The following is a 20,644-nucleotide window of genomic DNA, read 5'->3' as shown; positions in this document are numbered from 1 at the left end:
TTGTCACACCGACTGAAGCATGTAGCTCTTGGCATTTACATAGCATTTATTATTGTGCTTTTCCATTTTTTTTCTTTTTGGCTCTCTGTAAATGCCTGTAGCCGCGTCACACTTTGATTAGTCACAAGTCGTCCTTCGTACAAGTTTCTTAGAATGAGAGAAAGGAGACAGGAAGTGCAGAGACAGCAGCTCATCATGAACAACACTAAAAGCATCATTACAATCATATTAGGACTCATGTCTTCAATATCTTAATTAGGATATAACAGTTATGAAATTTCCGCAGATGCAGTTATATTGAAAGTAATTCATTTGTTAGTTACACACACACGTCATACATCTTCTAATGATAGAGCTAATGCTCTGCAATAGAACATATATATATATATATATATATATATATATATATATATCGTAGTGCGACAAAAACGTCTACCATAAGATGTATAAACGGTAACCTATCGCAGGAGGGGTCACCAACCTTTCTGAAACTGTGAGCTACTTCATAGGTACTGTATAGTTTTAAGTAAGGCTGAACGATTAGTTGCATTTGCGATATTATCGCGATATAATTTTTTTTTCCTTTTTTTGTCAAAGGTTGTTGGGAGTTTGATTTACCTAAAAATCGTCCAAATGGTTAAAGCAGATATTAGTTCTACTTACTTTTCCTGCACTTTTGTACGTGTGATGTTTCTGACTGGATATTAATAAGCTTTATTATTATTTTCTTAATATCTGTTTATTTTATTTATTTATAGACTGTCCTGTTAAGTTCAGATATGTTGAAGAGGTAAAGCCACTGATTTGTTTGCTTTATTGTTGTAGTCTCTGCTTTAAAATGTATATTTATAGTTTAAATAAATCTGAAAGTGTTTTTTATGAAACAGATTGATTTGTTGCTTGTGTTCATTGAAAAATACATGACTAGAGGCCCTTGAAAAAAATAATCGTATATTAAATCGCAATCACAGTATTGAGGAAGGGAAAAAAAACGCAATTAAATTATTTTCCAAAATCGTTCAGCCCTAAACTTTTAAGGGCTTTTAATTTCTGATTTTAAATGTTTTTGCTGCTGATGGTTCTTAATCACTTTTAAGCTGTTGAATGTTTTGCTCATTTCGATCATGTAAAGCACATTGAGTCGCCTTGTGTATGAAATGCGCTACACAAATACATTTGCGTTGCCTTCTTAATTTCTTAAATACCACATTTTCACTTTAATTAGATGGTCAGATAATAAGGAAGCCTGTAGCAGTAACTTAAACAAGGTAGGAAATGTTGAGGTTTCAAGTACATGCAACACTTTTTTCTCCTAATTTATGCAATTGGTTCATTTCCATAAAATTTGCATTTAAAAAAAAAAAATATCTTATTTATTGTATTATTTATAACATACCACTGACCATTCACCAAATCTGCAACACTTAAAAACATTTGTCTTAATGTTTCAGTGAAAATAAACATTTAAAGATGGTTAATGTAATACTCAAACTTCATCAGTAGTATTTAACTTTAATCAGTATTAACTACATCTGTTATATGTAGTCATCGTTGTGTTTGAATCCTGGAAAGTAAATCAGATTTTAGTACTTGGTGCCCGCGGGCACCATGTGTTGGTGACCCCTGCTCTATCGTTTATATCGCAAATATAGTGTGTGTGGTTTTGGTCCCAAAATATAGTAGAATATAACCTAACGAAACTTCTACTATCATATATGAACTTTGATGGAGCTCGCAACTACAGGTACGGTTTAAAACGATAGCGGTGGCTAATGTTGTTGGTGTTTGCGCCCCCTGGTGGCACTTCCATATGCACATTAAAATGAATCAGAACACGTGACGACGTGTAGCAAAAGTCACGAATAATCCTTCATAGAGAAGATTCTTAAAGGAGAAGTACCATTTATTTTGGGATTTTTTAGTTGATTTCTATATATGATAAAATATAACTGTTTATAATTTGATATATCATAAAATATATAATAAACGCCCCTGCAAGAAGGAGCAAACGGGTCAGAAAATAAATAATACATTTTTTGTTCAGTTTATGCATTTTTAAGGAAGAAATACTAGCAGAATATATATATCATTATCAGGATATAAATCTACTTATATCGTGTTGTAACATTTTCTCCTATCGCACAGCACTGAATGCAGCTATTAGTGTGCATTATTCATTTTATGGACTATAATACTTGTTTTTTTGGTAAAATGTTCAAACATTCATAAGTTATTTGGAGCTTAAAAACCACACATTTGATTACAAATTGTTCGACCCATTCAACACGACACAGACGTATGAAAACCCTGAGATTCAGCCTCACTTTGTGTGTGTGTGTGTGTGTGTGTGTGTGTGTGTGTGTGTGTGTGTACACAACGTTAAGGATGCTTGTTATTTCTGTCTTTTGGGTTCCTGTTTGAAGGGTTGTTGCCTGATGTCTGTTCTCTCAGGCAGGTGCACACACGCACGGACACGTACACACACACACACACACACAAAGATTGAGCTCAGTTTTTTCTCTGTGGCTAAAACTGAAATCATTTCCCAGAAATCACTGAGGCTGGAACACCTGTTGGTCTCCAGGAAAACATGTTATTTTTTTGCCAAAATGACTCCGTCTGTGTGTTGGTGACAAGTAACAAAGTACAAATACTTTATTATTTACAAAGTACAAATACTCTGTTACTGTACTTAAGGAGTTTTTCTGGTGTCTGTACTTTACTTGAGTATTATTATTTTTTTGTTGGTGATTTTTTACTTTTACTTTTTACTCTTCAGTCCAGGAGAACCTGGAGAACATGGTTCTCTTGAGGCTAAATAAAAAAAAGTTGGTAATCTGAGCTTTTTTCTGTTGGGCAGGTCCGTTAGTTTTTTGGTTAATATTTTCAAGGATATAAATTGTTAAACTCAAAGCTGCTCAGGGTTTTACTGAGCATTTGCAGGGTTTTTTTTCTTGAAATGTTTTATTTACAAATGTTCTCTGTAATGAGTGCTAAATTATCCAGGTGTTCATAAAAGGTGACAGATTTAACTTGTTTTCATGTACCAGTAAAAAATGTTAAACTCAAAGCTGCTCTGGGTTTTATTGAGCATTTGTGGGGTTTTTAATCTACACATTGTATTTACTATGATATTTTATTTAATTTTTTAAATGTATATCTTTAACTTAATTTCATTTTCATTAATTTAATTTAATTTATTTTATTTTACAAACTCGATTTATTATGAGTTCTAAATTCTCAGGTGTACAAACGTAACAGATTTAATTTATTTCCATGCACCACTATTCTACAAGTTCGTAAAAAAATGAAAGATATGGAATTTGCTGGTTTAAAAACCCTGTTTTATTATTGAAGGGACATTTGTTTTACTTTTTTTTTAACTTAAGTACATTTAGTAGCATGTACTTTTTAAATTTACCCAAGTAAGAGAGCAACTTCAGTAGTTTAACCAGAGTCATTTTTATTCAAGTATCTATATTTTTACTTGAGTACTGAGGACTAGTAGTTTTGCCACATCTGGCTTTTATCTTTCCCTAAAATTTGGACTGTGAGAGATAATAATTGTGATTAATGGAGGGAAGGGATTTGCTGTAAAAATAACAGCCAGGAGGGCGTTGATAAAATGAGTCGTTCTGATTCAACCTGTTCACAGCACTTTGAGTTTATTCAGTAAGGTGAGTATAAACTAATTGGGCTTCCATTTTTCTTTCTTTCCCTTCCATCTCCACCCCCCCCCACTGTGAACCCCCCAACCCACCTACCTCTATCTCTCTCTCTGGGTGTCACCTCCACCTTCCACCGTAGTAGAGGTGCTGGACCAGCAGAGGGTACTAAGGACAGGCTGCTTGGTGACCGGAGTCCACACCCCCCCCATCCGACGCAACAGCAAGCTGGCCTCCCTGGGTCGTATCTTCAAACCGTGGAAGTGGAGGAAAAAGAAAAACGAGAAGCTTAAGCAGAGTTCCACAGGTACGAGTGATAGGGGTGCATCAGGGTTGGGGGGGTTCAATTATAATTGTAATCATGTAAATGTAATTTGAAAAATATGTATGTCACAATTGAGTTAAGATAATTGACTTTGTAATTGTAATCGTCATGGAAATTAAATAAAAACTGTCAATTTATTTACAGTAAATGCAGGTCTATTGATTACTAGGGCTGCACAATTAATTACGTTTTTTAATTGTGATCACGATATTGCTTGCTACGATTATACAGTATTAACCTGATCGTCGGCAATATTGATATTTAAAATACAGGTTCTACACTCTGTAGTAGTGTATTTATTCATCCTTTAGTTAGTATAGTATAGTTAGCCTTTGGTACAATTTTAAATTTTAAAGCTTGATTTTGGACTGTAAATTACACATTGTTTATGTATCATTTTTTTTCCCTAATATAATAGATAATTGTGATTATAATCGTGATTACAATATTGATCAATTTTTGGCCATAGTCGTGCAGCACTATTGCTTACACACGTGTAGCCAGTGGCGCCGCCAAGATTCAATTTCATAGTACGCACAGATTTCTTTTCTTAATAGGGATGATACAGTTTCACAGAGTAAGGGATTTAACTGATGTTTTGTACAGTTTAGATTTATTGCTTAATTCCAACTTTTGTCCCTAGTTGGACTTTTATATCAGATAATATAATAAATGGACTAAAATATAAATGTAAAAATGCTAAAACGACATCGTGCACACACACAATCACCACAACGCTATATAAATAAGTTAGAAAAATTGTAATTGAACTTTAGCAATTGAGAACGTAATTGTAATTGAATTTCAGGGGGAAAATAAAAATGATAATGTATTTGTAATTGGAAAAAATGCTGTTTATAGTAATCATAATTGAATTGTAATTGAAAACATAATTGACCTCAGCAACCCCAGTGTGCATTGCTATGATTCTTGACGATGATTCACGATATCCCCATATATGCTGCTGATACTGTATATTCCGATACTAAACATCTATCACAATTATTAACTACGAATTTCACCTTTACAAGAACAAAAACTGAATGAAAGACAATGTATTTCATTTTTTTAAACTTGCAAGAACAAGTAAATGGTATTTAACTGTAATTCAAGTACAAATATCAATAACAAGTGGTACAGTATGTTTATCAAAATGTTAAATGACGTTTTTTCCACAAAGTTTAAATTGAGGACTGAGGCGGTTTAACAAGGTGTGGTTATCAAACGTCGACGTGCTATACATGTGTTAGCACAATTAAATGTGTAAACATGATTTAAAAAACCTTTTTATCTGTACAATAATTGCGAGGTGTAATATTGCGATACATCGTGATGTAGTTGATTATTTATTTATCATACTTATTGTATGACTACAAAGTAAAAAAAACATTTTCCAATCTTGTTTAAAGAAAATTATCATTCAAATTCATATTCAATACATATGCCTCACATGCAGTTTGACCCAGATTACTGTACAGGTTTATTATGCTAATTGCAGTGGCTACTTGCACCTGGGCAAACTTCTTATTCACCCTATAGCTAAATTATTGTTCTTGTGAAATATTATTTTTTCAGCCATACGTGCACCCATAGCCTATAATTCAAAAAAATGACATAAGAATGGTGGTTGTAGAAGAAAATTCATTTATTTGTTTCCAAATAAATGAATTTAAAAGAAAAAAGAAGAAATAAAATCCAATGTGTGTGTGTAGTAGTGCTAACACAGTGTGACCTGCTCACAGCTGACGGACAGCATCCCATGACTCATCACAGTCACCTTGTGCGTCGGCTTTTAAAAGCATCTTTATATTTGCTGAACTCACTCACTGAGGTGACGCTGTTGTTGACTTCCTGAATCAAGGTGACTCAATGAGTGAATGACAGGGTTTTTCCAACCACTGGGCTCACGTGTGGGCCATGGGACACTATTAAATTCACCTAATTGTTTGAAAAAAAAAACTAATTTGAAAACAAATGAATTATTGTCTGCAATTATGCTGCTGTGAGCCCCTCCCCATGCCCAAGTGTACAGACACGATACATTTATACATTATATAAAAATAATATTAACTACACAAGACCTGTATTTGTAAGGCGAATAGGTATTTGGCAATTGAAAATTGCCAAATAGAATTGTTCACGCAAAAGACATCTTATTGTGTGTATTTCGTTGTCAATGTCACATTGAAAGGAAATGTTGTTCAATGGTACCAGTCTGAGCACTTCATCTCAATTTGTGGCTAAGTCATGGGGGGAAAGTAGTTTTTTGTGACATCATGAACTTTGACCCCTACCGAACTTTTTACTGCTAGCTCGTACAGCTTTGGTCCATTTAAATAAAATACTCGACTTGAGATGAGCTTTTTATAAATGTATGCATCAAACATGTACATAAATATATTTGTACAGATATGGAAAATTTTGGTTTTTGACACTTGACGCAACCTTGACATTTTGGCTCCAATTATGGTCGACTGCACATCCTTGACATTGCAAGGCGAATACGTATTTGTCAATTTGAAAAAATTAGAACCTGTATCTGGATTTGTTGACAAGTTATATAATGCAGGAAAAACAGAAGACTGACCTTGACCTTAGATGTGACCTTGAGCAAAGGACAAGGTCACACATTGAAAGGAAATGTTGTTCAATGGTACCAGTCTGAGCACTGTATGTCAATTTCTGGCTAAGTCATGGGGGGAAAGTAGTTTTTTGTGACATCATGAACTTTGACCCCTACCGAACTTTTTACTGCTAGCTCGTACAGCTTTGGTCCATTTAAATAAAATACTCGACTTGAGATGAGCTTTTTATAAATGTATGCATCAAACATGTACATAAATATATTTGTGCAGATATGGAAAATTTTGGTTTTTGACACTTGACGCAACCTTGACATTTTGGCTCCAAATATGGTCGACTGCACATCCTTGACATTGCAAGGCGAATACGTATTTGTCAATTTGAAAAAATGAGAACCTGTATCTGGATTTGTTGACAAGTTATATAATGCAGGAAAAACAGAAGACTGACCTTGACCTTAGATGTGACCTTGAGCGAAGGACAAGGTCACACATTGAAAGGAAATGTTGTTCAATGGTACCAGTCTGAGCACTGTATGTCAATTTGTGGGAAAATAGTATTTTTTGTGACATCATGAAGTTTGATCCCTACCAATCTGGTAGATTGTACAGTTTTGGTCCACTTAAATAAACTACTCCACATGAAGTGATATTTTCATAAATGGAAGCATCGAAGTTGTACAAAAAATATATTTGTAGAGATATGGAAAACTTTGGTTTTTGACACTTGACCTTGACATTGAGGCTCCAAAAAGGTCGACTGCACATCCTTGACATTGTCCCTATGAGATGACATACGTGTCATTAGTGCTGCATTAATAGCCTAGCAGGAGTTCCACGACAAAGGAGAAAAATAATAATAAAATAACTCCTACGAGAACAGCAATTTTCAATTGCCAAATACAATAATATAAAAATAATCACAAACAAAACCATATCTAACAGAATAAAGATTAATTGTAGTTCTAATCATATTTTATGTGTTTTTAAAATGTATTTTTATCCCTCCCATGACGTGTATCAAGTATGCTTGTTTGTTTTGTTTAAAACATTTTCACTTGGTGGTGTGTCTGTTATCTATAAGCGACACTAAAACATTACTAGTACAAATCAGCCTGTACATGTTTCATCATCACATTATGGCAGTGTTTTTCAATCTTGGGGTCGTGACCCCATGTGGAACTCAAATGGGGTCGCCTGAAATGTCTAGTAATTGATTAAAAAAATTGCTGATTCAAATCCTATTTTTGTATTTTTTTTTTTTTTTACATTATTCCTTTTGAAGATAAAACACTACACAAAACACCTGTATTCAAATATGAATCTGGTTTGTTTTTTTTTTAAATGCAGTTTAAAAATGTAATAATTAGATTATTAATTAAGTAATTAAATAATAATAAAAATTAAATTTATATTTTGTAATTTCTTTTCATTATTATTCCTTTTCAAATTAAAACACCACACACTCAAAGAACTATTCAATTTTAAAAGAAGTTATTTTTTTGTTTTTTTTTTTAAAGGCAGAAGTTCGTTTAATAATTAAATTTACATTTCATTAAATCATGAAAATACAATTATACCTTTGTAATTAAAAATATATATATATATTTTCAAATTAAAACACCCCAAACAATCTCAAACAACTATATTCAAATATAAATCCAGTTTTTAAAATGCAGTATAAAAGTTAAATAATTAAATAGTTAATTAAGTGATGAAATTATAATGAAAATTAAATGCATGTTTTTGTAATGTCTTAATTATTATTCCTTTTCAAATTAAAACACCACACAGTCTCAAAGAACTATATACAAATGTAAATGTAGTTTTTTTTTTTTTAAATGCAGAATTTCTTTTTAATATTTAATTACATAATGAAAATTAAAATCATACTTTTGTAATAAAAAAGATAATCTTTTTTCAAATTAAAACACCACAAACAGTTTCAAACAACTATATTCAAATGTAAAGCTAGTTGTAGAAATTCAGTATAAAAGTTAAATAAATAAATAGTTAAAGTGTTGAAATACTGAAAATGAAATATATATATATATATATTTTGCAATTTATTTTAATTATTCATTTTCAAATTAAAACACCACACTTTCACTTCCTCAAATATAAGTCTAGTTTAAAAAAAAATACAGTGTAAAAATATCTTGTCACTATAGTGCTCGTAACACTATATCACAAACAAGATAAATCATAAATAAACTAATAATAAATATAAATTATCTGGGGTTGCCAGAAATGTCATGATATAAAAATGAGGTCAGGAAAAAGGATTGGGAACCAGTGCATTATGGGAATACCCAGATGCAGTCCTTACACTGTCACTTCCTTCTCATTAAGGATAATTACTTTTCCTTTTCATTCACAGATGTAGCGTTATCCAGTGGCCTTCTATGTCACGACCCGAACTCGCCCACACAGGGCTGCTGCTCAGAAAGTGCCGTCTTACTGGGAGGATTCGGAGGTTCATTGAGTTCAAACCTCACTGTCAGCAGTGTGGAATATCTGGGCCCTGAAGAGGACCACCCAAACTCAGGTAATGATAAATCTGTCCCTAACTTGTGCATTAATGATGAATGATGGCTTGGTTTGCCGTAAGTTGCCATCTGTCTGTCTGAGTGATTGATTGAATGTGAATAATGGTGGAAAGCACTTTGAAACAACTAAAGTAAAGTGGTGAAATGACAGAAGAAACCAGTGAAGTCCATTTATTCACATCAACTCACGATGAAACAATGCCTGAGGAGAAAATGGATTGATAAAGTAGTCCGTCTTAAGGTTGATGTTAGGAGATCAATGAGGCTGTAGCAATCATTGTAATGAAATGTTCAAGTGCACTCTGGATGATAATGGGACCCTCGTGTTTCATACTGGTGCAAAACACAAACAATAAACAGTTAGTGCACAACTGTGTGAGCATCATTTAACCCAGGGCTGTCAAACTCATTTTAAATCAGGGGCCAAACATGGAGCAGTTTATCTAGAGTGGGCCACAGATTTTAATAATTAGGCCAACAACAACCACCCACTTGTGGTTGTTGTTGTTGTTGTATACACTAGTTAAAATTGCTACTTCTCTGTTATAGGAATAATCTATGGATGTATACGCATAAACGCTCGGAGCCCGGTTTTTGATTTGGGGCCAAGAAAAAACACCCAGTTTGGTGGTACCGAGTCACTGGCACATACTAATATATAAATAATATATAAATGGGCCCATTACCGTGTCACAGGGGCCCCATTTTTAAAATGACTTCTCCTCCGTTAGTTCTCGTTAGATTGGAATGAATGAATATAATGAGACGCTCTGAGCCCTTTTTTTTTTAAAATGGGGACCGGGGACCCACCCCCCCATTTCTGGTCATTTCCAAATTTATAAGAACATAGTCGTGTGATGTATCGTTTCAAAGGTAATTCAACGTAGATAATGATTATGCTTCGCACAATTCGATTACCGGTTCTGTTCATTATTTTTATGGACAGAATTTTTAGGTGCTGCCAGGGACCGGAGGGAACCCGATCTGGGAACCTCAGGATTCCATCTCTGCTGTTTGCAGATGATGTTGTGTTGGCTTCATCAAATCGGGACCTTCAGTGTGCACTGGGGCGGTTTGCAGCCGAGTGTGAAGCGGCCAGGATGAGGATCAGCACCTCCAAATCTGAGCCCATGGTTCTCCACCGGAAAAAAGGTGGCTTCCCCTCTCTGGGTCGGTGTAGAATCCCTGCCTCAAGTGGAGGAGTTCAAGTATCTCAGGGTCTTGTTCACAAGTGAGGGTCGGATGGAGCGATAGACGGATCGGTGCAGCGTCAGCAGTGATGCGGTCGCTGTAAAGAGGGAGCTGAGTCGGGGGGCAAAGCTCTCAATTTACCGATCGATCTACATTCCTACCCTCACCTATGGTCATGAGATTTGGGTAATGACCAAAAGGACAAGATTGCGAATACAGGTGGCCGAAAACAGTTTCCTTTGCAGGGTGGCTGGGCGCACCCTTCGTGATAGGGTGAGAAGCTCAGTCACTCGGGAGGAGCTCGGAGTAGAGTCGCTGCTCCTTCACGTCGAAAGGAGCCAGCTGAGGTGGCTCGGGCATCTGTATCGGGTGCCTCCTGGTCACCGCCCTCGGGAGGTGTTTCAGGCATGGCCTACTAGGAAAAGGCCTCGTGGAAGGCCCAGGACACGCTGGAGGGACTATGTCTCTGAGCTGGCCTGGTGTCGCCTCGGGGTCCCCCCAGAACGGCTGGAGGAGGTGTGCGTGGATCGGGAGGTCTGGGCATCTCTGCTGAGACTGCTGCCTCCGCGACCCAGCCCCGGATAAAAGCGGAAGAAAATGGATGGATATTGCGACAGTTGGTGGTGCCAAATCATTGACACATACCAATATATGAATGGGGTCCATTACACCATATGTGCCACGGGGGCACCAGGGGCCCCATTTTTCAAGTGACTACTCCTTCGTTAATGATTGTTGAATCAGGCTGTTATTTGACATGGATATTCTATGAGCGAATGTTTTGAGCTTCTCTGAGAACTTTTTTTACTCTGTGGAACCAAGTCATTTGACTGAATTCTCAGGAAAGTGGTACGTGCTATTCAGCGCAGAGACGTTCTGCGGGCCCGGCCCAAGTTCATCCGAACTTGTCTCATCATTATTGGGCTCTGGTTAGAGAAACGTATAAATAAATGTACAGCACTGATAATATCATTGCAATAAGTGACAGATTTCAGTCCCTGCAAGATCTTCACTTTCAATTTATTTGATTTTGTGACCAATTCTTATGTAATTTGGGGAAATTTTGTGAAATAATTTGAAAAAAATTGCCTGTATCTTGCACCACAAGAGTTTAATTTAATTGTACCTTGTGTATAATGACAATAAAAAGATTCTATTCTATTTTATTTCTATATAAGCATGTGGAAAATGTGAGCCCTGCTAATATTGTCATTATCATATGTGTATTATTGTGGAGATATCTACAACTGAATTAGTTGGTCATTTACACAATGATTCATGCTTTCTGACTTTTTTTTACTTTCTGCTGCTGGCTGAATTGGATGCTCTAAAGCAGTGTTTCCCAAATGGGGGTTACCTGTCCCCCTAAGGGTACGCAATGACATTGCAGAGGGTACTTGAGAGAGAGAAGTGATACAAACTATAGAAAAATCCATTTTGGCGCCATTAATTCAGTGCTTTTCAACCTTAGGGTCACCTGACACAATCTTGTATTTCTATACATTCACTTTGTGAAATATAAGTTTAAGTTAAACTAAAATGCAGTTAATATACAAATATGTGTGTGTGTGTGTGTGTGTGTGTGTATCTGCGCTCAAACATGATATTAAAAAAAAAAATGTCTTTGGGGTCACCAGAACTTTTTGATATCACAATCCAATAAATGACTGTTTCTTTCCAATTAGTTACAAAATTGGATGATTTAAAATGTGTGTTATTACTCATTCATACAAGCATTATGCTCCAGAGTTGTTTTTGTAAATAGTGAATGGTTGTCTAAGCAAAATGTTGTTGTTGTACAAAAGGGGGTTCTTGGATTCAGAAATAAGAGAAAGGGGGTACTCGAACCAAAAACGTTTGAGAACCACTGCTCTAAAAGGACAGTTTGACATGTGTTTTAACCCATTCAATTAAAGATTAAACTGAATGGGGGGGGGGGGTGTCTAAGAGCAGGCTGCATTACTGTACTTACCTAAAGACTATTTGTTCACTGACTGTTGGAGAGATGTAATATGTTTTCTAATTGTTTTTTTTTATTATAATTACACAAATCAACCACTAGAGGTCCCCACAGACAAGCACATGTTTTCACAGATGTTCACACAAACTGTTCCCAGGTTCTCATTTTGGCATTTAAGGGCAAAATAACAAACATTTGCTGTTTGGTGATAAATTTTTCAGTCTAATGATCAATAATTAGAGACTATTTGAATTAAGTGCATTCAAGTGAATATTGTCATCTGCTCAATAGTTTTTTTGCCTATCATTTTAAACCATGACCAGGCCTTATAGAAGTGAATGTTCCTCTGATTTTCTGTCTTTGAGTATATGATTGAGCAGCATTTATAGTATGCGCTGCCTTAAATATAAAATAGATTATTTAAAAACAAGAAAACACAAAACCCACTTAAGACAAAGACATATTACACAACTGTGAAATGGCAACAACAAACAAACATGCAATAATCAAAAAGTTAGAGACTTTTTGTTGTTTTAACCTCCATCAGTTTATTATTACTGTATCGCTTTTACCAAATTCACATTTGCATTTGAACTTATACCAACGGTGCAACCAAATATGGCTTTGCTCTTATTGTTCTTTTTGTTACACTCCCAAACTCCCTTTCCCTTGTATTCCCCCCATCACATGGGTGTATAACTGCCATTCATTTTGACATGTTTTTCCTTTTGATAAAGTGTGTTTTATCCTTTCATATAGGGAGGGCTGGTGAGGATCACAATTAAGCTACAGAATAAACATTTTATTTTTCTTTTCTTTGCAAATGTTGCTAAAATATTGCACTTCTCATCGTGTTAAACGTTGACAATATATGTACACATGGTAAAGAAGAAAAAGGATATAAATGCAAAAATAAAATAAATGTCGAATCAAACTCAACAAGCTATTTTTGACTTGAACAACAACTGGACTTCACTCCTTCAATTACTTCTTTATTTTTATTCAAAGTATTGTTTGTAGGTACTAAGCCTCACAAGGAAAATACACAATACAACAACAATTAGAAAACCATTCCTTTCTTGAAATCAAAGTTTACTTATCAACTTTTTACCTTTGAAGTGTTATTGAAGTGTATTTTAATATATTTTACGATTTTAATTCAGTACAACAAGGTTTTCCACTTCCAATCTTAATTAGATTAAATTATTGGTGTTTTACAGTCTTTAACATGTGAGTATATATTATTTATTTGTCAAGTCTTAAAGAAACAAATCAAATATTTATAGTCACCATTCTTTTTAACTCCACAAACTGCTTTTAACCATTTTATCTGAACGTATTTGTACTTCACATTAACCAGATCTGGTTTCAACTACACAGTTAACATGGCACTTGAAATAAGCTTAATCCATATTTAAATGAAGCAAGTACATCAACCTAATAAACAGGATTTTAATCGCCTTTTCATTTCCAAACCTGACAGATAAATTAACAACAAATGCATTCAACTGAAGTTTTCATGCTCAACAATGTTAAAGTCCAGGTTTCCTTATTACTTTTGAATGAATTTTCCAAGCAAAAGAAGTTGAAATGAAACCCGTGTTTGTATTTCGAGGCTCTTACCACGACTAGTCCATCCAGACATGTAAAGAGTCATCACATCAAAGTTCAGTCCCAACTGAGGGTCAATAATTATTTCCTCATGTAGCTGCTGAACAAACACTGCCACAGTGACAGGTTAGTGTCATTAAAAGGTGTAATTCAGGTGTGCACACTCACAAGTGGGAGGGGCTTCCACCTGGCCCCTCCCCCTGCTTAGCAGGAGGGAGGGAGGGAGCTACAGGCAGTTTGGCAGAACAATAAATAAAGATTATTATTTTTCCCCCAGAAAACCTTAAAATGGGGAAACTTTTTAACCCCTTTTTTGCTCCTTTTCAAGAAGTTCGGACACTTTTTTCTGACTTAACTACCTTTTGCCAATAAATATCAACATTTTCCTATTTTTTTGGACATTTTTGAAGTTATTTTTGACACTTTTAATACATTTTTTTTTCTTTTTGTTCCACGTTTTTTCCCTTTTTCACTGCTGTTTGTCACATTTTGCTCATTTAAGCTATCCTTTGCCATTACATACCACCTGGTTCGTTTTTATTTGCCCATTTTTGGCCACTCTTAACTGATTTTGGCCCAATTTACTCACTTTTCACTCTTTTCTTGCCACGTTTTTTCCACTTTTGGAACATTATTTTCCACCTGTTATCATGTTTGCCTCCACTCACTCGTCAAAAAAACGTAGTGGACCAGACCACTTTCAGTTGATGGCCGACTGGGACGATGCCCGGTGTGCCAGATGGCCAGTCCACCCCTGGTGATGGATGTAGTAAGATATGGACCAAAACTCATATCTCAATAATTTTGCTCAAAATGGCGATAAACAATATTAATCTCTGGGTTAAATTTGCTGATGAAAAATGCCACACAGGGTCATTTATTAACAAACAGCTGCACAATGTGTGCCACTTTTGGTTTTTTTCCCTCTAAGGGACAGCACGTGTGAGTGAGTTCTGTATTGTGGTTTGATTAGGGGAAGGTCTGGGTTAGGACGTACTCAAAAATCCATCTAACTGAGCTTTTCATGCTGTTCTGAGAAGTAACGCGAGCAATGATACTATAAATTATATTTATCTCAAAAATATGGAAAGATTGTAAAGAAGAACACTGTTTGACTGTACTCTAGGAATAATATTAAATACTTGTATGATGTTATTTGTACTGTTTGTTTATTTATTTATTTGAGCAACATAAAAAACACATTTAATGTACAATACGTAACACGTATTTAAAGGAGAAAGTGCTCAAAAGGAGTTGGCAGAGTTCAAGTTAACTTATTGGTGCCTACCCCTCCTTCACACAATAACATTTTAAACTTCGCATTTGGTTTTCCATTATGTAAGAATACTATACAAACATATACAGTGCATATACATACATATTTTTTGTCATTTACGTTCATTCGTGATAAAAGTAATGGAAAAAAAACACAATATTTTCTTTTTTATCGTTTATGTTTGTTTGTAACAAAAAGTAAAGAAAAAAATAAACCAAAATATATTTTTTTTTTTTATCGTTTATGTTCGTTTGTAACAAAAAGTAAAGAAAAAATAAACCAAAATATATATATTTTTTTTTTATCGTTTATGTTCGTTTGTAACAAAAAGTAAAGAAAAAATAAACCAAAATATTTTTTTTTTTTTATCGTTTATGTTCGTTTGTAACAAAAAGTAATGGAAAAAATAAACCAAAATATTTTTTTTATCGTTTATGTTTGTTTGTAACAAAAAGTCATGGAAAAATAAACCAGAATATTAACTTTTTTTTTATGTGTGATTGTATAAATAAAAACCAGTAAAATATAGGCGATATTGTCATTTTCTGTATCGCTAAAAATATAAAACTTGATATACCTTGGATTTCAATGTATTGCCCAGCCCTAGATGTATTACGCAGTTTGAGATAATACAATTACTTTTAAAACGTATTTGCTTCTTCTGTGTAGCTCATCAAACCAAACCCAATATTGAAGTTTGTTCTGTTCTTTTGTGTTTCCCAGTAGCCGCTCCACTTCAGGACTGTGAACGACTAGAAGAGAATGTTCAACGAGCTCAGGACGAGGGAGAAGAAGAGGTGCACCCTGCGGGGGATTTACCCGATGGGTTGCAGGACGTGGGCGAGCAGATGGAAGAACGATCAGAGGAAGAGACCACCTCAGGAACTTCACCACCCCAAGTTCCTCTCAAACTTTTGCCCCAGCCCAGTAGCGGAGATGGTGAGGTTAACCGACTGTCAGTTTATTTGAGATGTGAGTTTTTGGGGTACTTTTCTCATTTTCTATTATGTGCTTTGTCTTGGAAATGCATATTTGTTGAAACTTGTTCAGATGTTTTTAAAAGTGTCAAAATAAAGTTCCTGGCCATGTTTATAGTATTTGTAGTTGTTGTATATAGACATGATAAATATAAGGCCTCATTAAAGGAACTTTAAATATGATTGTTCTCTGTCTGATTGTGTTAGAAATAATTGGCCCTTACATGTAATTCCAGAAAGTCAATTTTGTCTTCTTTTTTTAAATAATATGTTAAGCTTTCATTTATTCACACAACTTTATCAGATTGCTTTGATGTAGGGATACATCAAAGCAATCACTAGACGCCTCTGAGGATGACTGACAGTTGGCAGTCATAATCTGTCTGACACCTGCTGCTTCATCTACTGCCTGAAAAGTAAAAGTGATACAATTATAGTGCAGTATCAGTGTAATGGGAAAGTGTAAACAGTGCTTATTTGCAAATACACACTGTGTAGGTTACAGAAAATGAAGAAAATGAATAGAATAGAACTTTGTCATTGCAACAAGTGCAACAAAATTGCAAAAATCCTTCAGTCAGTGAAAACAACAAGAATTTAAAATAGAATGAATATGAAACAAAGATAAGTGTGCAAAATATAATTTTAAATAAGTTAAAAAAAAATCATGTATAATGTATAAGTAAAAATGCATAAATAATTGTAAGAAAAATAAGAGGCAGTAAATGAATCATTATCATAACTAAGTTAACATGTTCTTCTTCTTCTTATAGAAAACATGTTCATTTTCAGCATTAAAATCATTTCCATGAAATGAAACTCCTCCCACACAATGTTAAAGTGTTGTCATTGTTTTTCACCCTATCTGCTCAGACTCTGGCCCCGTGTCACTTCCTGCTCACCTGCCTAACTCCTACCTTCCTAAGGAGCCTCCACCCAGGGCCTCTGACAGCATGGCCTCCATCACCCTCCCCCTACGAGGGCCCCTGGCCAACAGCTCAGGGTCCCCACATATCGGCAATATGATCCACCCTCCCATGCCTCCGAGCTGCATCATGGAGGAACTGCAGAGAGCCTTCGCTTCCAAGAACCGACAGGAGAGGTGAGCGACACTACATTAACTGTACAGTATATTCACCACGTTAATGAAAACACATTTATTTCTACTCTTTTGTTGCAGCTATTAAATATGATCTTCTTTTTGACATGCTTTTTTATGTTCTTTACCACATTTCTCTCCAACTCTCACTGAGGTGGAGGAAGTTAAATGAAAAGTTTAATTTCTAACATGATTCAGACACAACATATTTAAACAACACTGTTAGCTTCATATACCGTTACATGTCTTCTTCTTTTTTTTTTTTGGAATAGTTTATAAAATGTATCTTTAGCAGAGTTGGGATCAAATACATTTTTCATTTACAATTACGTTTTCAATTATCCATGTTCAATTACGATTACAGTGACCAGCATTTTTTCTAATTACAATTAAATTTCTTTTTTTTTTATCCTCAGAAAGTTAATTACAATTATGTTCTCAATTACTAAAGTTCAATAAAAAATTAATCACAATTACGGAGCCTGAAATAAATAACATAATAAAAAGCTTTTTGTTAGCGTCTCTATTGATAACAGGTCCTAAATCAGCTGTAAAATACACTAAAAACAAACATCTATCATCTAATTTATTTCCTATTTATTAGTTACCTTGTTATGCTTCATAATCAATGAAAATATAGGTTTTATTATTTTTGGTGTGGGTGTCTGAGCCTTTTTTGTGTCAGTATACCTATTGATTTCATTTTTTTGTAATAGTAAGATGTAGGAACGCTTGATATGAAACATATTTTAATAATTGTAGAACTGTAACATTATAATTGACCATTTTGATAGAATTTCCAATTACAAAGTAAATTAAACTCAGTTACAATTTAATTATGATTATGACAGCAACATAATTTTAAAATGACAATTACAATTACACCATAACTGGAATTATTTATCAATTACGTGATTGCAATTAGAATTGATTCCAACCCTGATCTTTAGTTTTGCTACAAACAGAGTAAATAGTGAATAGCAGAGTAGAGTCAGTAGGTGGCAGAATTAGGCCACATTAGGGTGGTCCATTAAAGCCTGGATTAGAACCCTGCATTAGGTTTCTAATCCAGAAGATGATTTAGGAGGAAAGTTGAGAAAAAAGGAGATGTTTTAGAGGTTGCACTCACTGCTCAAAATGTCCTGGAATTTGACTAATAATAATATTTATAATTCATTTTATTTAAAAGCACCTTTCAGGCCACCCAAGGACACTTTACAATAAAAACAGAATAAACTACAGACTAATTACACATACATTATACTATATTTTATTTTATTTTGAGCATCATTGCATTGAAAAAAAAAATGAAACATGGTAGAATATATAAACAATATACAGTCATTCTCATCAAAGTGTCTTGAATAGGAATAAAATAAATACAAATTATTTTTTAATGTTTCATAATTCTACTTTTGAATAAAAAGTGCAATTAACAATTTGCATAGGTGTTTTTTAATAGGAATCAAATTAACAGTGAAAAAAAAATCTATTACGATTTTTTATTTTTATTTTTTTACCGGCAGAAGATATTAGCTGGAAAGATATATTTATTTTTTCAAATAAAAAGTGTAGTTAACAATATGCAGTCATTCTTGTTAAAGTGTCTTGAATTCAAATATAAAACAAAACATAAAATATGATTAGAACTACAATTGATCTTTATTTTGTGAAATGTTTTCATATATTTATGTTATATAATTTTTCATATTTATATATATTATATATATAATATTTTTACGTTATATTGTTTTATATTACATTTTTACAAGATATACATGAATGATTATTATTATTAAATAAATAAATATGTTTCTGATCAAATTTTGTTGTTAAACGTTAAGAGTGATTGTTTTCAAAAATGTTTTTTTACACCAATTTGGTGAAATTTAATAATCTCCCACCTGATGATTTCTCGCGGCACAGTGGTTGAAAAACCCTACACCATGTTAATAGTATGAAGCTATTCTTGCAACCTCGAAATATCAAATATTTTGCATAAAATTTAAAAACCAAAATTATTTGGCAACATATTAAAAAAAAATCTAGAGAATCAAAAAATGATAGTTTTTGGGACCACCCTAGGTCACGTTCATAAATGTTATTTTGATGCTGCAGGACTCTCTTTAGTGCATTAAGGCTTTTAAAGATATGAACAACACTGATATGAATTTGTTGCATTTCTATTGATTGACTGTTGATTGATCTTGACTTTTATATCAGTTTCATTCCTTAAAACCCCCCTCACCTGTTAGACTCTTAACATCTGTTGGATGTGTGTGTGCCCCTCCCAACCCCCCAACCCCCCAACCCCAGTGTCCATGAAGGGTGTGAGCAGGGCTCGCCCCCCCGGCTGTGGTGCTCTGATGGAAGGATGTCTCGCTCCTGCAGCGCTGAGAACCAACACATGTCGTTTTTTGGGGGCGGCTGTGTCCTGGGGGGAGGGTCCGACTGGCCCAAGAAGGAGGCTGAGGAGAACAAGGAGAACGTGCGGCTGGACCAGTGCTTCTCCAACACCTCAGGCCTCCCCAATGACCTGGAGGGCTGGAACGAGTCCGTCATCTCTGGTGGGTCCAGGAGATGGAAATGTAGAGTCAAATTAGGATTGTACAGTTTTGGACTGTTAAACGATACTTAGGCAGGTTCAGTGAAAACATGCAACAATAGCAATTTTGTTTTATTCGACTTTTTAGATTTGATTTGATTTTGTTTTATTCTATTCTACCTATCTATTTGTTCACAACTTTTACGGACAAAATTTGTAGGCACAGTCAGGGCGTTGAGGGGGTCCGGTTTGGGGGCCTCAGGATTGCATCACTGCTGTTTGCAGATGATATGGTCCTGTTGGCTCCATCAAGCTGCAACCTGTGAAGCGGCCGTGATGAAAATCAGCTCTAAATCCGAGTCCATGGTTCTTGACCGGAAAAGGGTGGAGTGTCTTCTCCGGGTTGGAGATAAGATCCTGCCCCAAGTGGAGGAGTTCAAGTACCTCGGGGAGAAAGGAGATAGAGATCGACAGGCGGATTGGTGCAGATTCTGCAGTGATGTGGAGTCTGAACCGATCCATTGTGGTAAAGATGGAGCTGAGCCAAAAGGCGAAGCTCTGGATTTACAGGTCGATATACGTTCCTACCCTCACCTATGGTCATGAGCTTTGGATCATAACTGAAAGAACAAGATTGCAGTTACAAGCAGCCAAAATGAGTTTTCTCCGTAGGGTGGCTAGGCTCTTCCTAGAGATAGGGTGAGAAGCTCAGTCATTTGTGAGGGGCTCAGAGTAGAGCTGCTGCTCCTCCGCATTGAGAAGATCCAGATGAGGTGGCTTGGGTGCCTAATTAGAACGTCCCTCTGAAAGGAGACCTCGAGGAAGACTCAGGACACGCTGGAGAAACTGTGTCTCTCAGCTGTC

At 35.1% G+C, this 20,644-nt stretch overlaps 1 protein-coding gene across 4 annotated transcripts in view; it reads left to right on the top strand.

Moving 5' to 3' along the window:
- phactr3a (phosphatase and actin regulator 3a) overlaps nucleotides 1-20,644 on the top strand; it is a 73,944-nt gene that overhangs the window by 37,077 nt on the left and 16,223 nt on the right. The window contains exons 2-6 of one of the 4 annotated variants that reach the window (XM_028454128.1): nucleotides 3,808-3,972; nucleotides 8,953-9,120; nucleotides 15,886-16,131; nucleotides 17,010-17,238; nucleotides 19,552-19,802. In XM_028454128.1, coding sequence (XP_028309929.1) covers nucleotides 3,808-3,972; nucleotides 8,953-9,120; nucleotides 15,886-16,131; nucleotides 17,010-17,238; nucleotides 19,552-19,802 — 1,059 coding nt within the window. Of the gene's footprint in view, nucleotides 1-3,807; nucleotides 3,973-8,952; nucleotides 9,121-15,882; nucleotides 16,132-17,009; nucleotides 17,239-19,551; nucleotides 19,803-20,644 lie in introns of all 4 variants that reach the window. The other 3 variants (XM_028454129.1, XM_028454126.1, XM_028454127.1) reach the window with 3 other exon arrangements.

This window comes from Gouania willdenowi, chromosome 7 (genome assembly GCF_900634775.1).
Source record: "Gouania willdenowi chromosome 7, fGouWil2.1, whole genome shotgun sequence".
Classification (NCBI taxonomy): domain Eukaryota; kingdom Metazoa; phylum Chordata; class Actinopteri; order Blenniiformes; family Gobiesocidae; genus Gouania; species Gouania willdenowi.
This window is presented reverse-complemented; position numbering and strand designations above follow the sequence as displayed.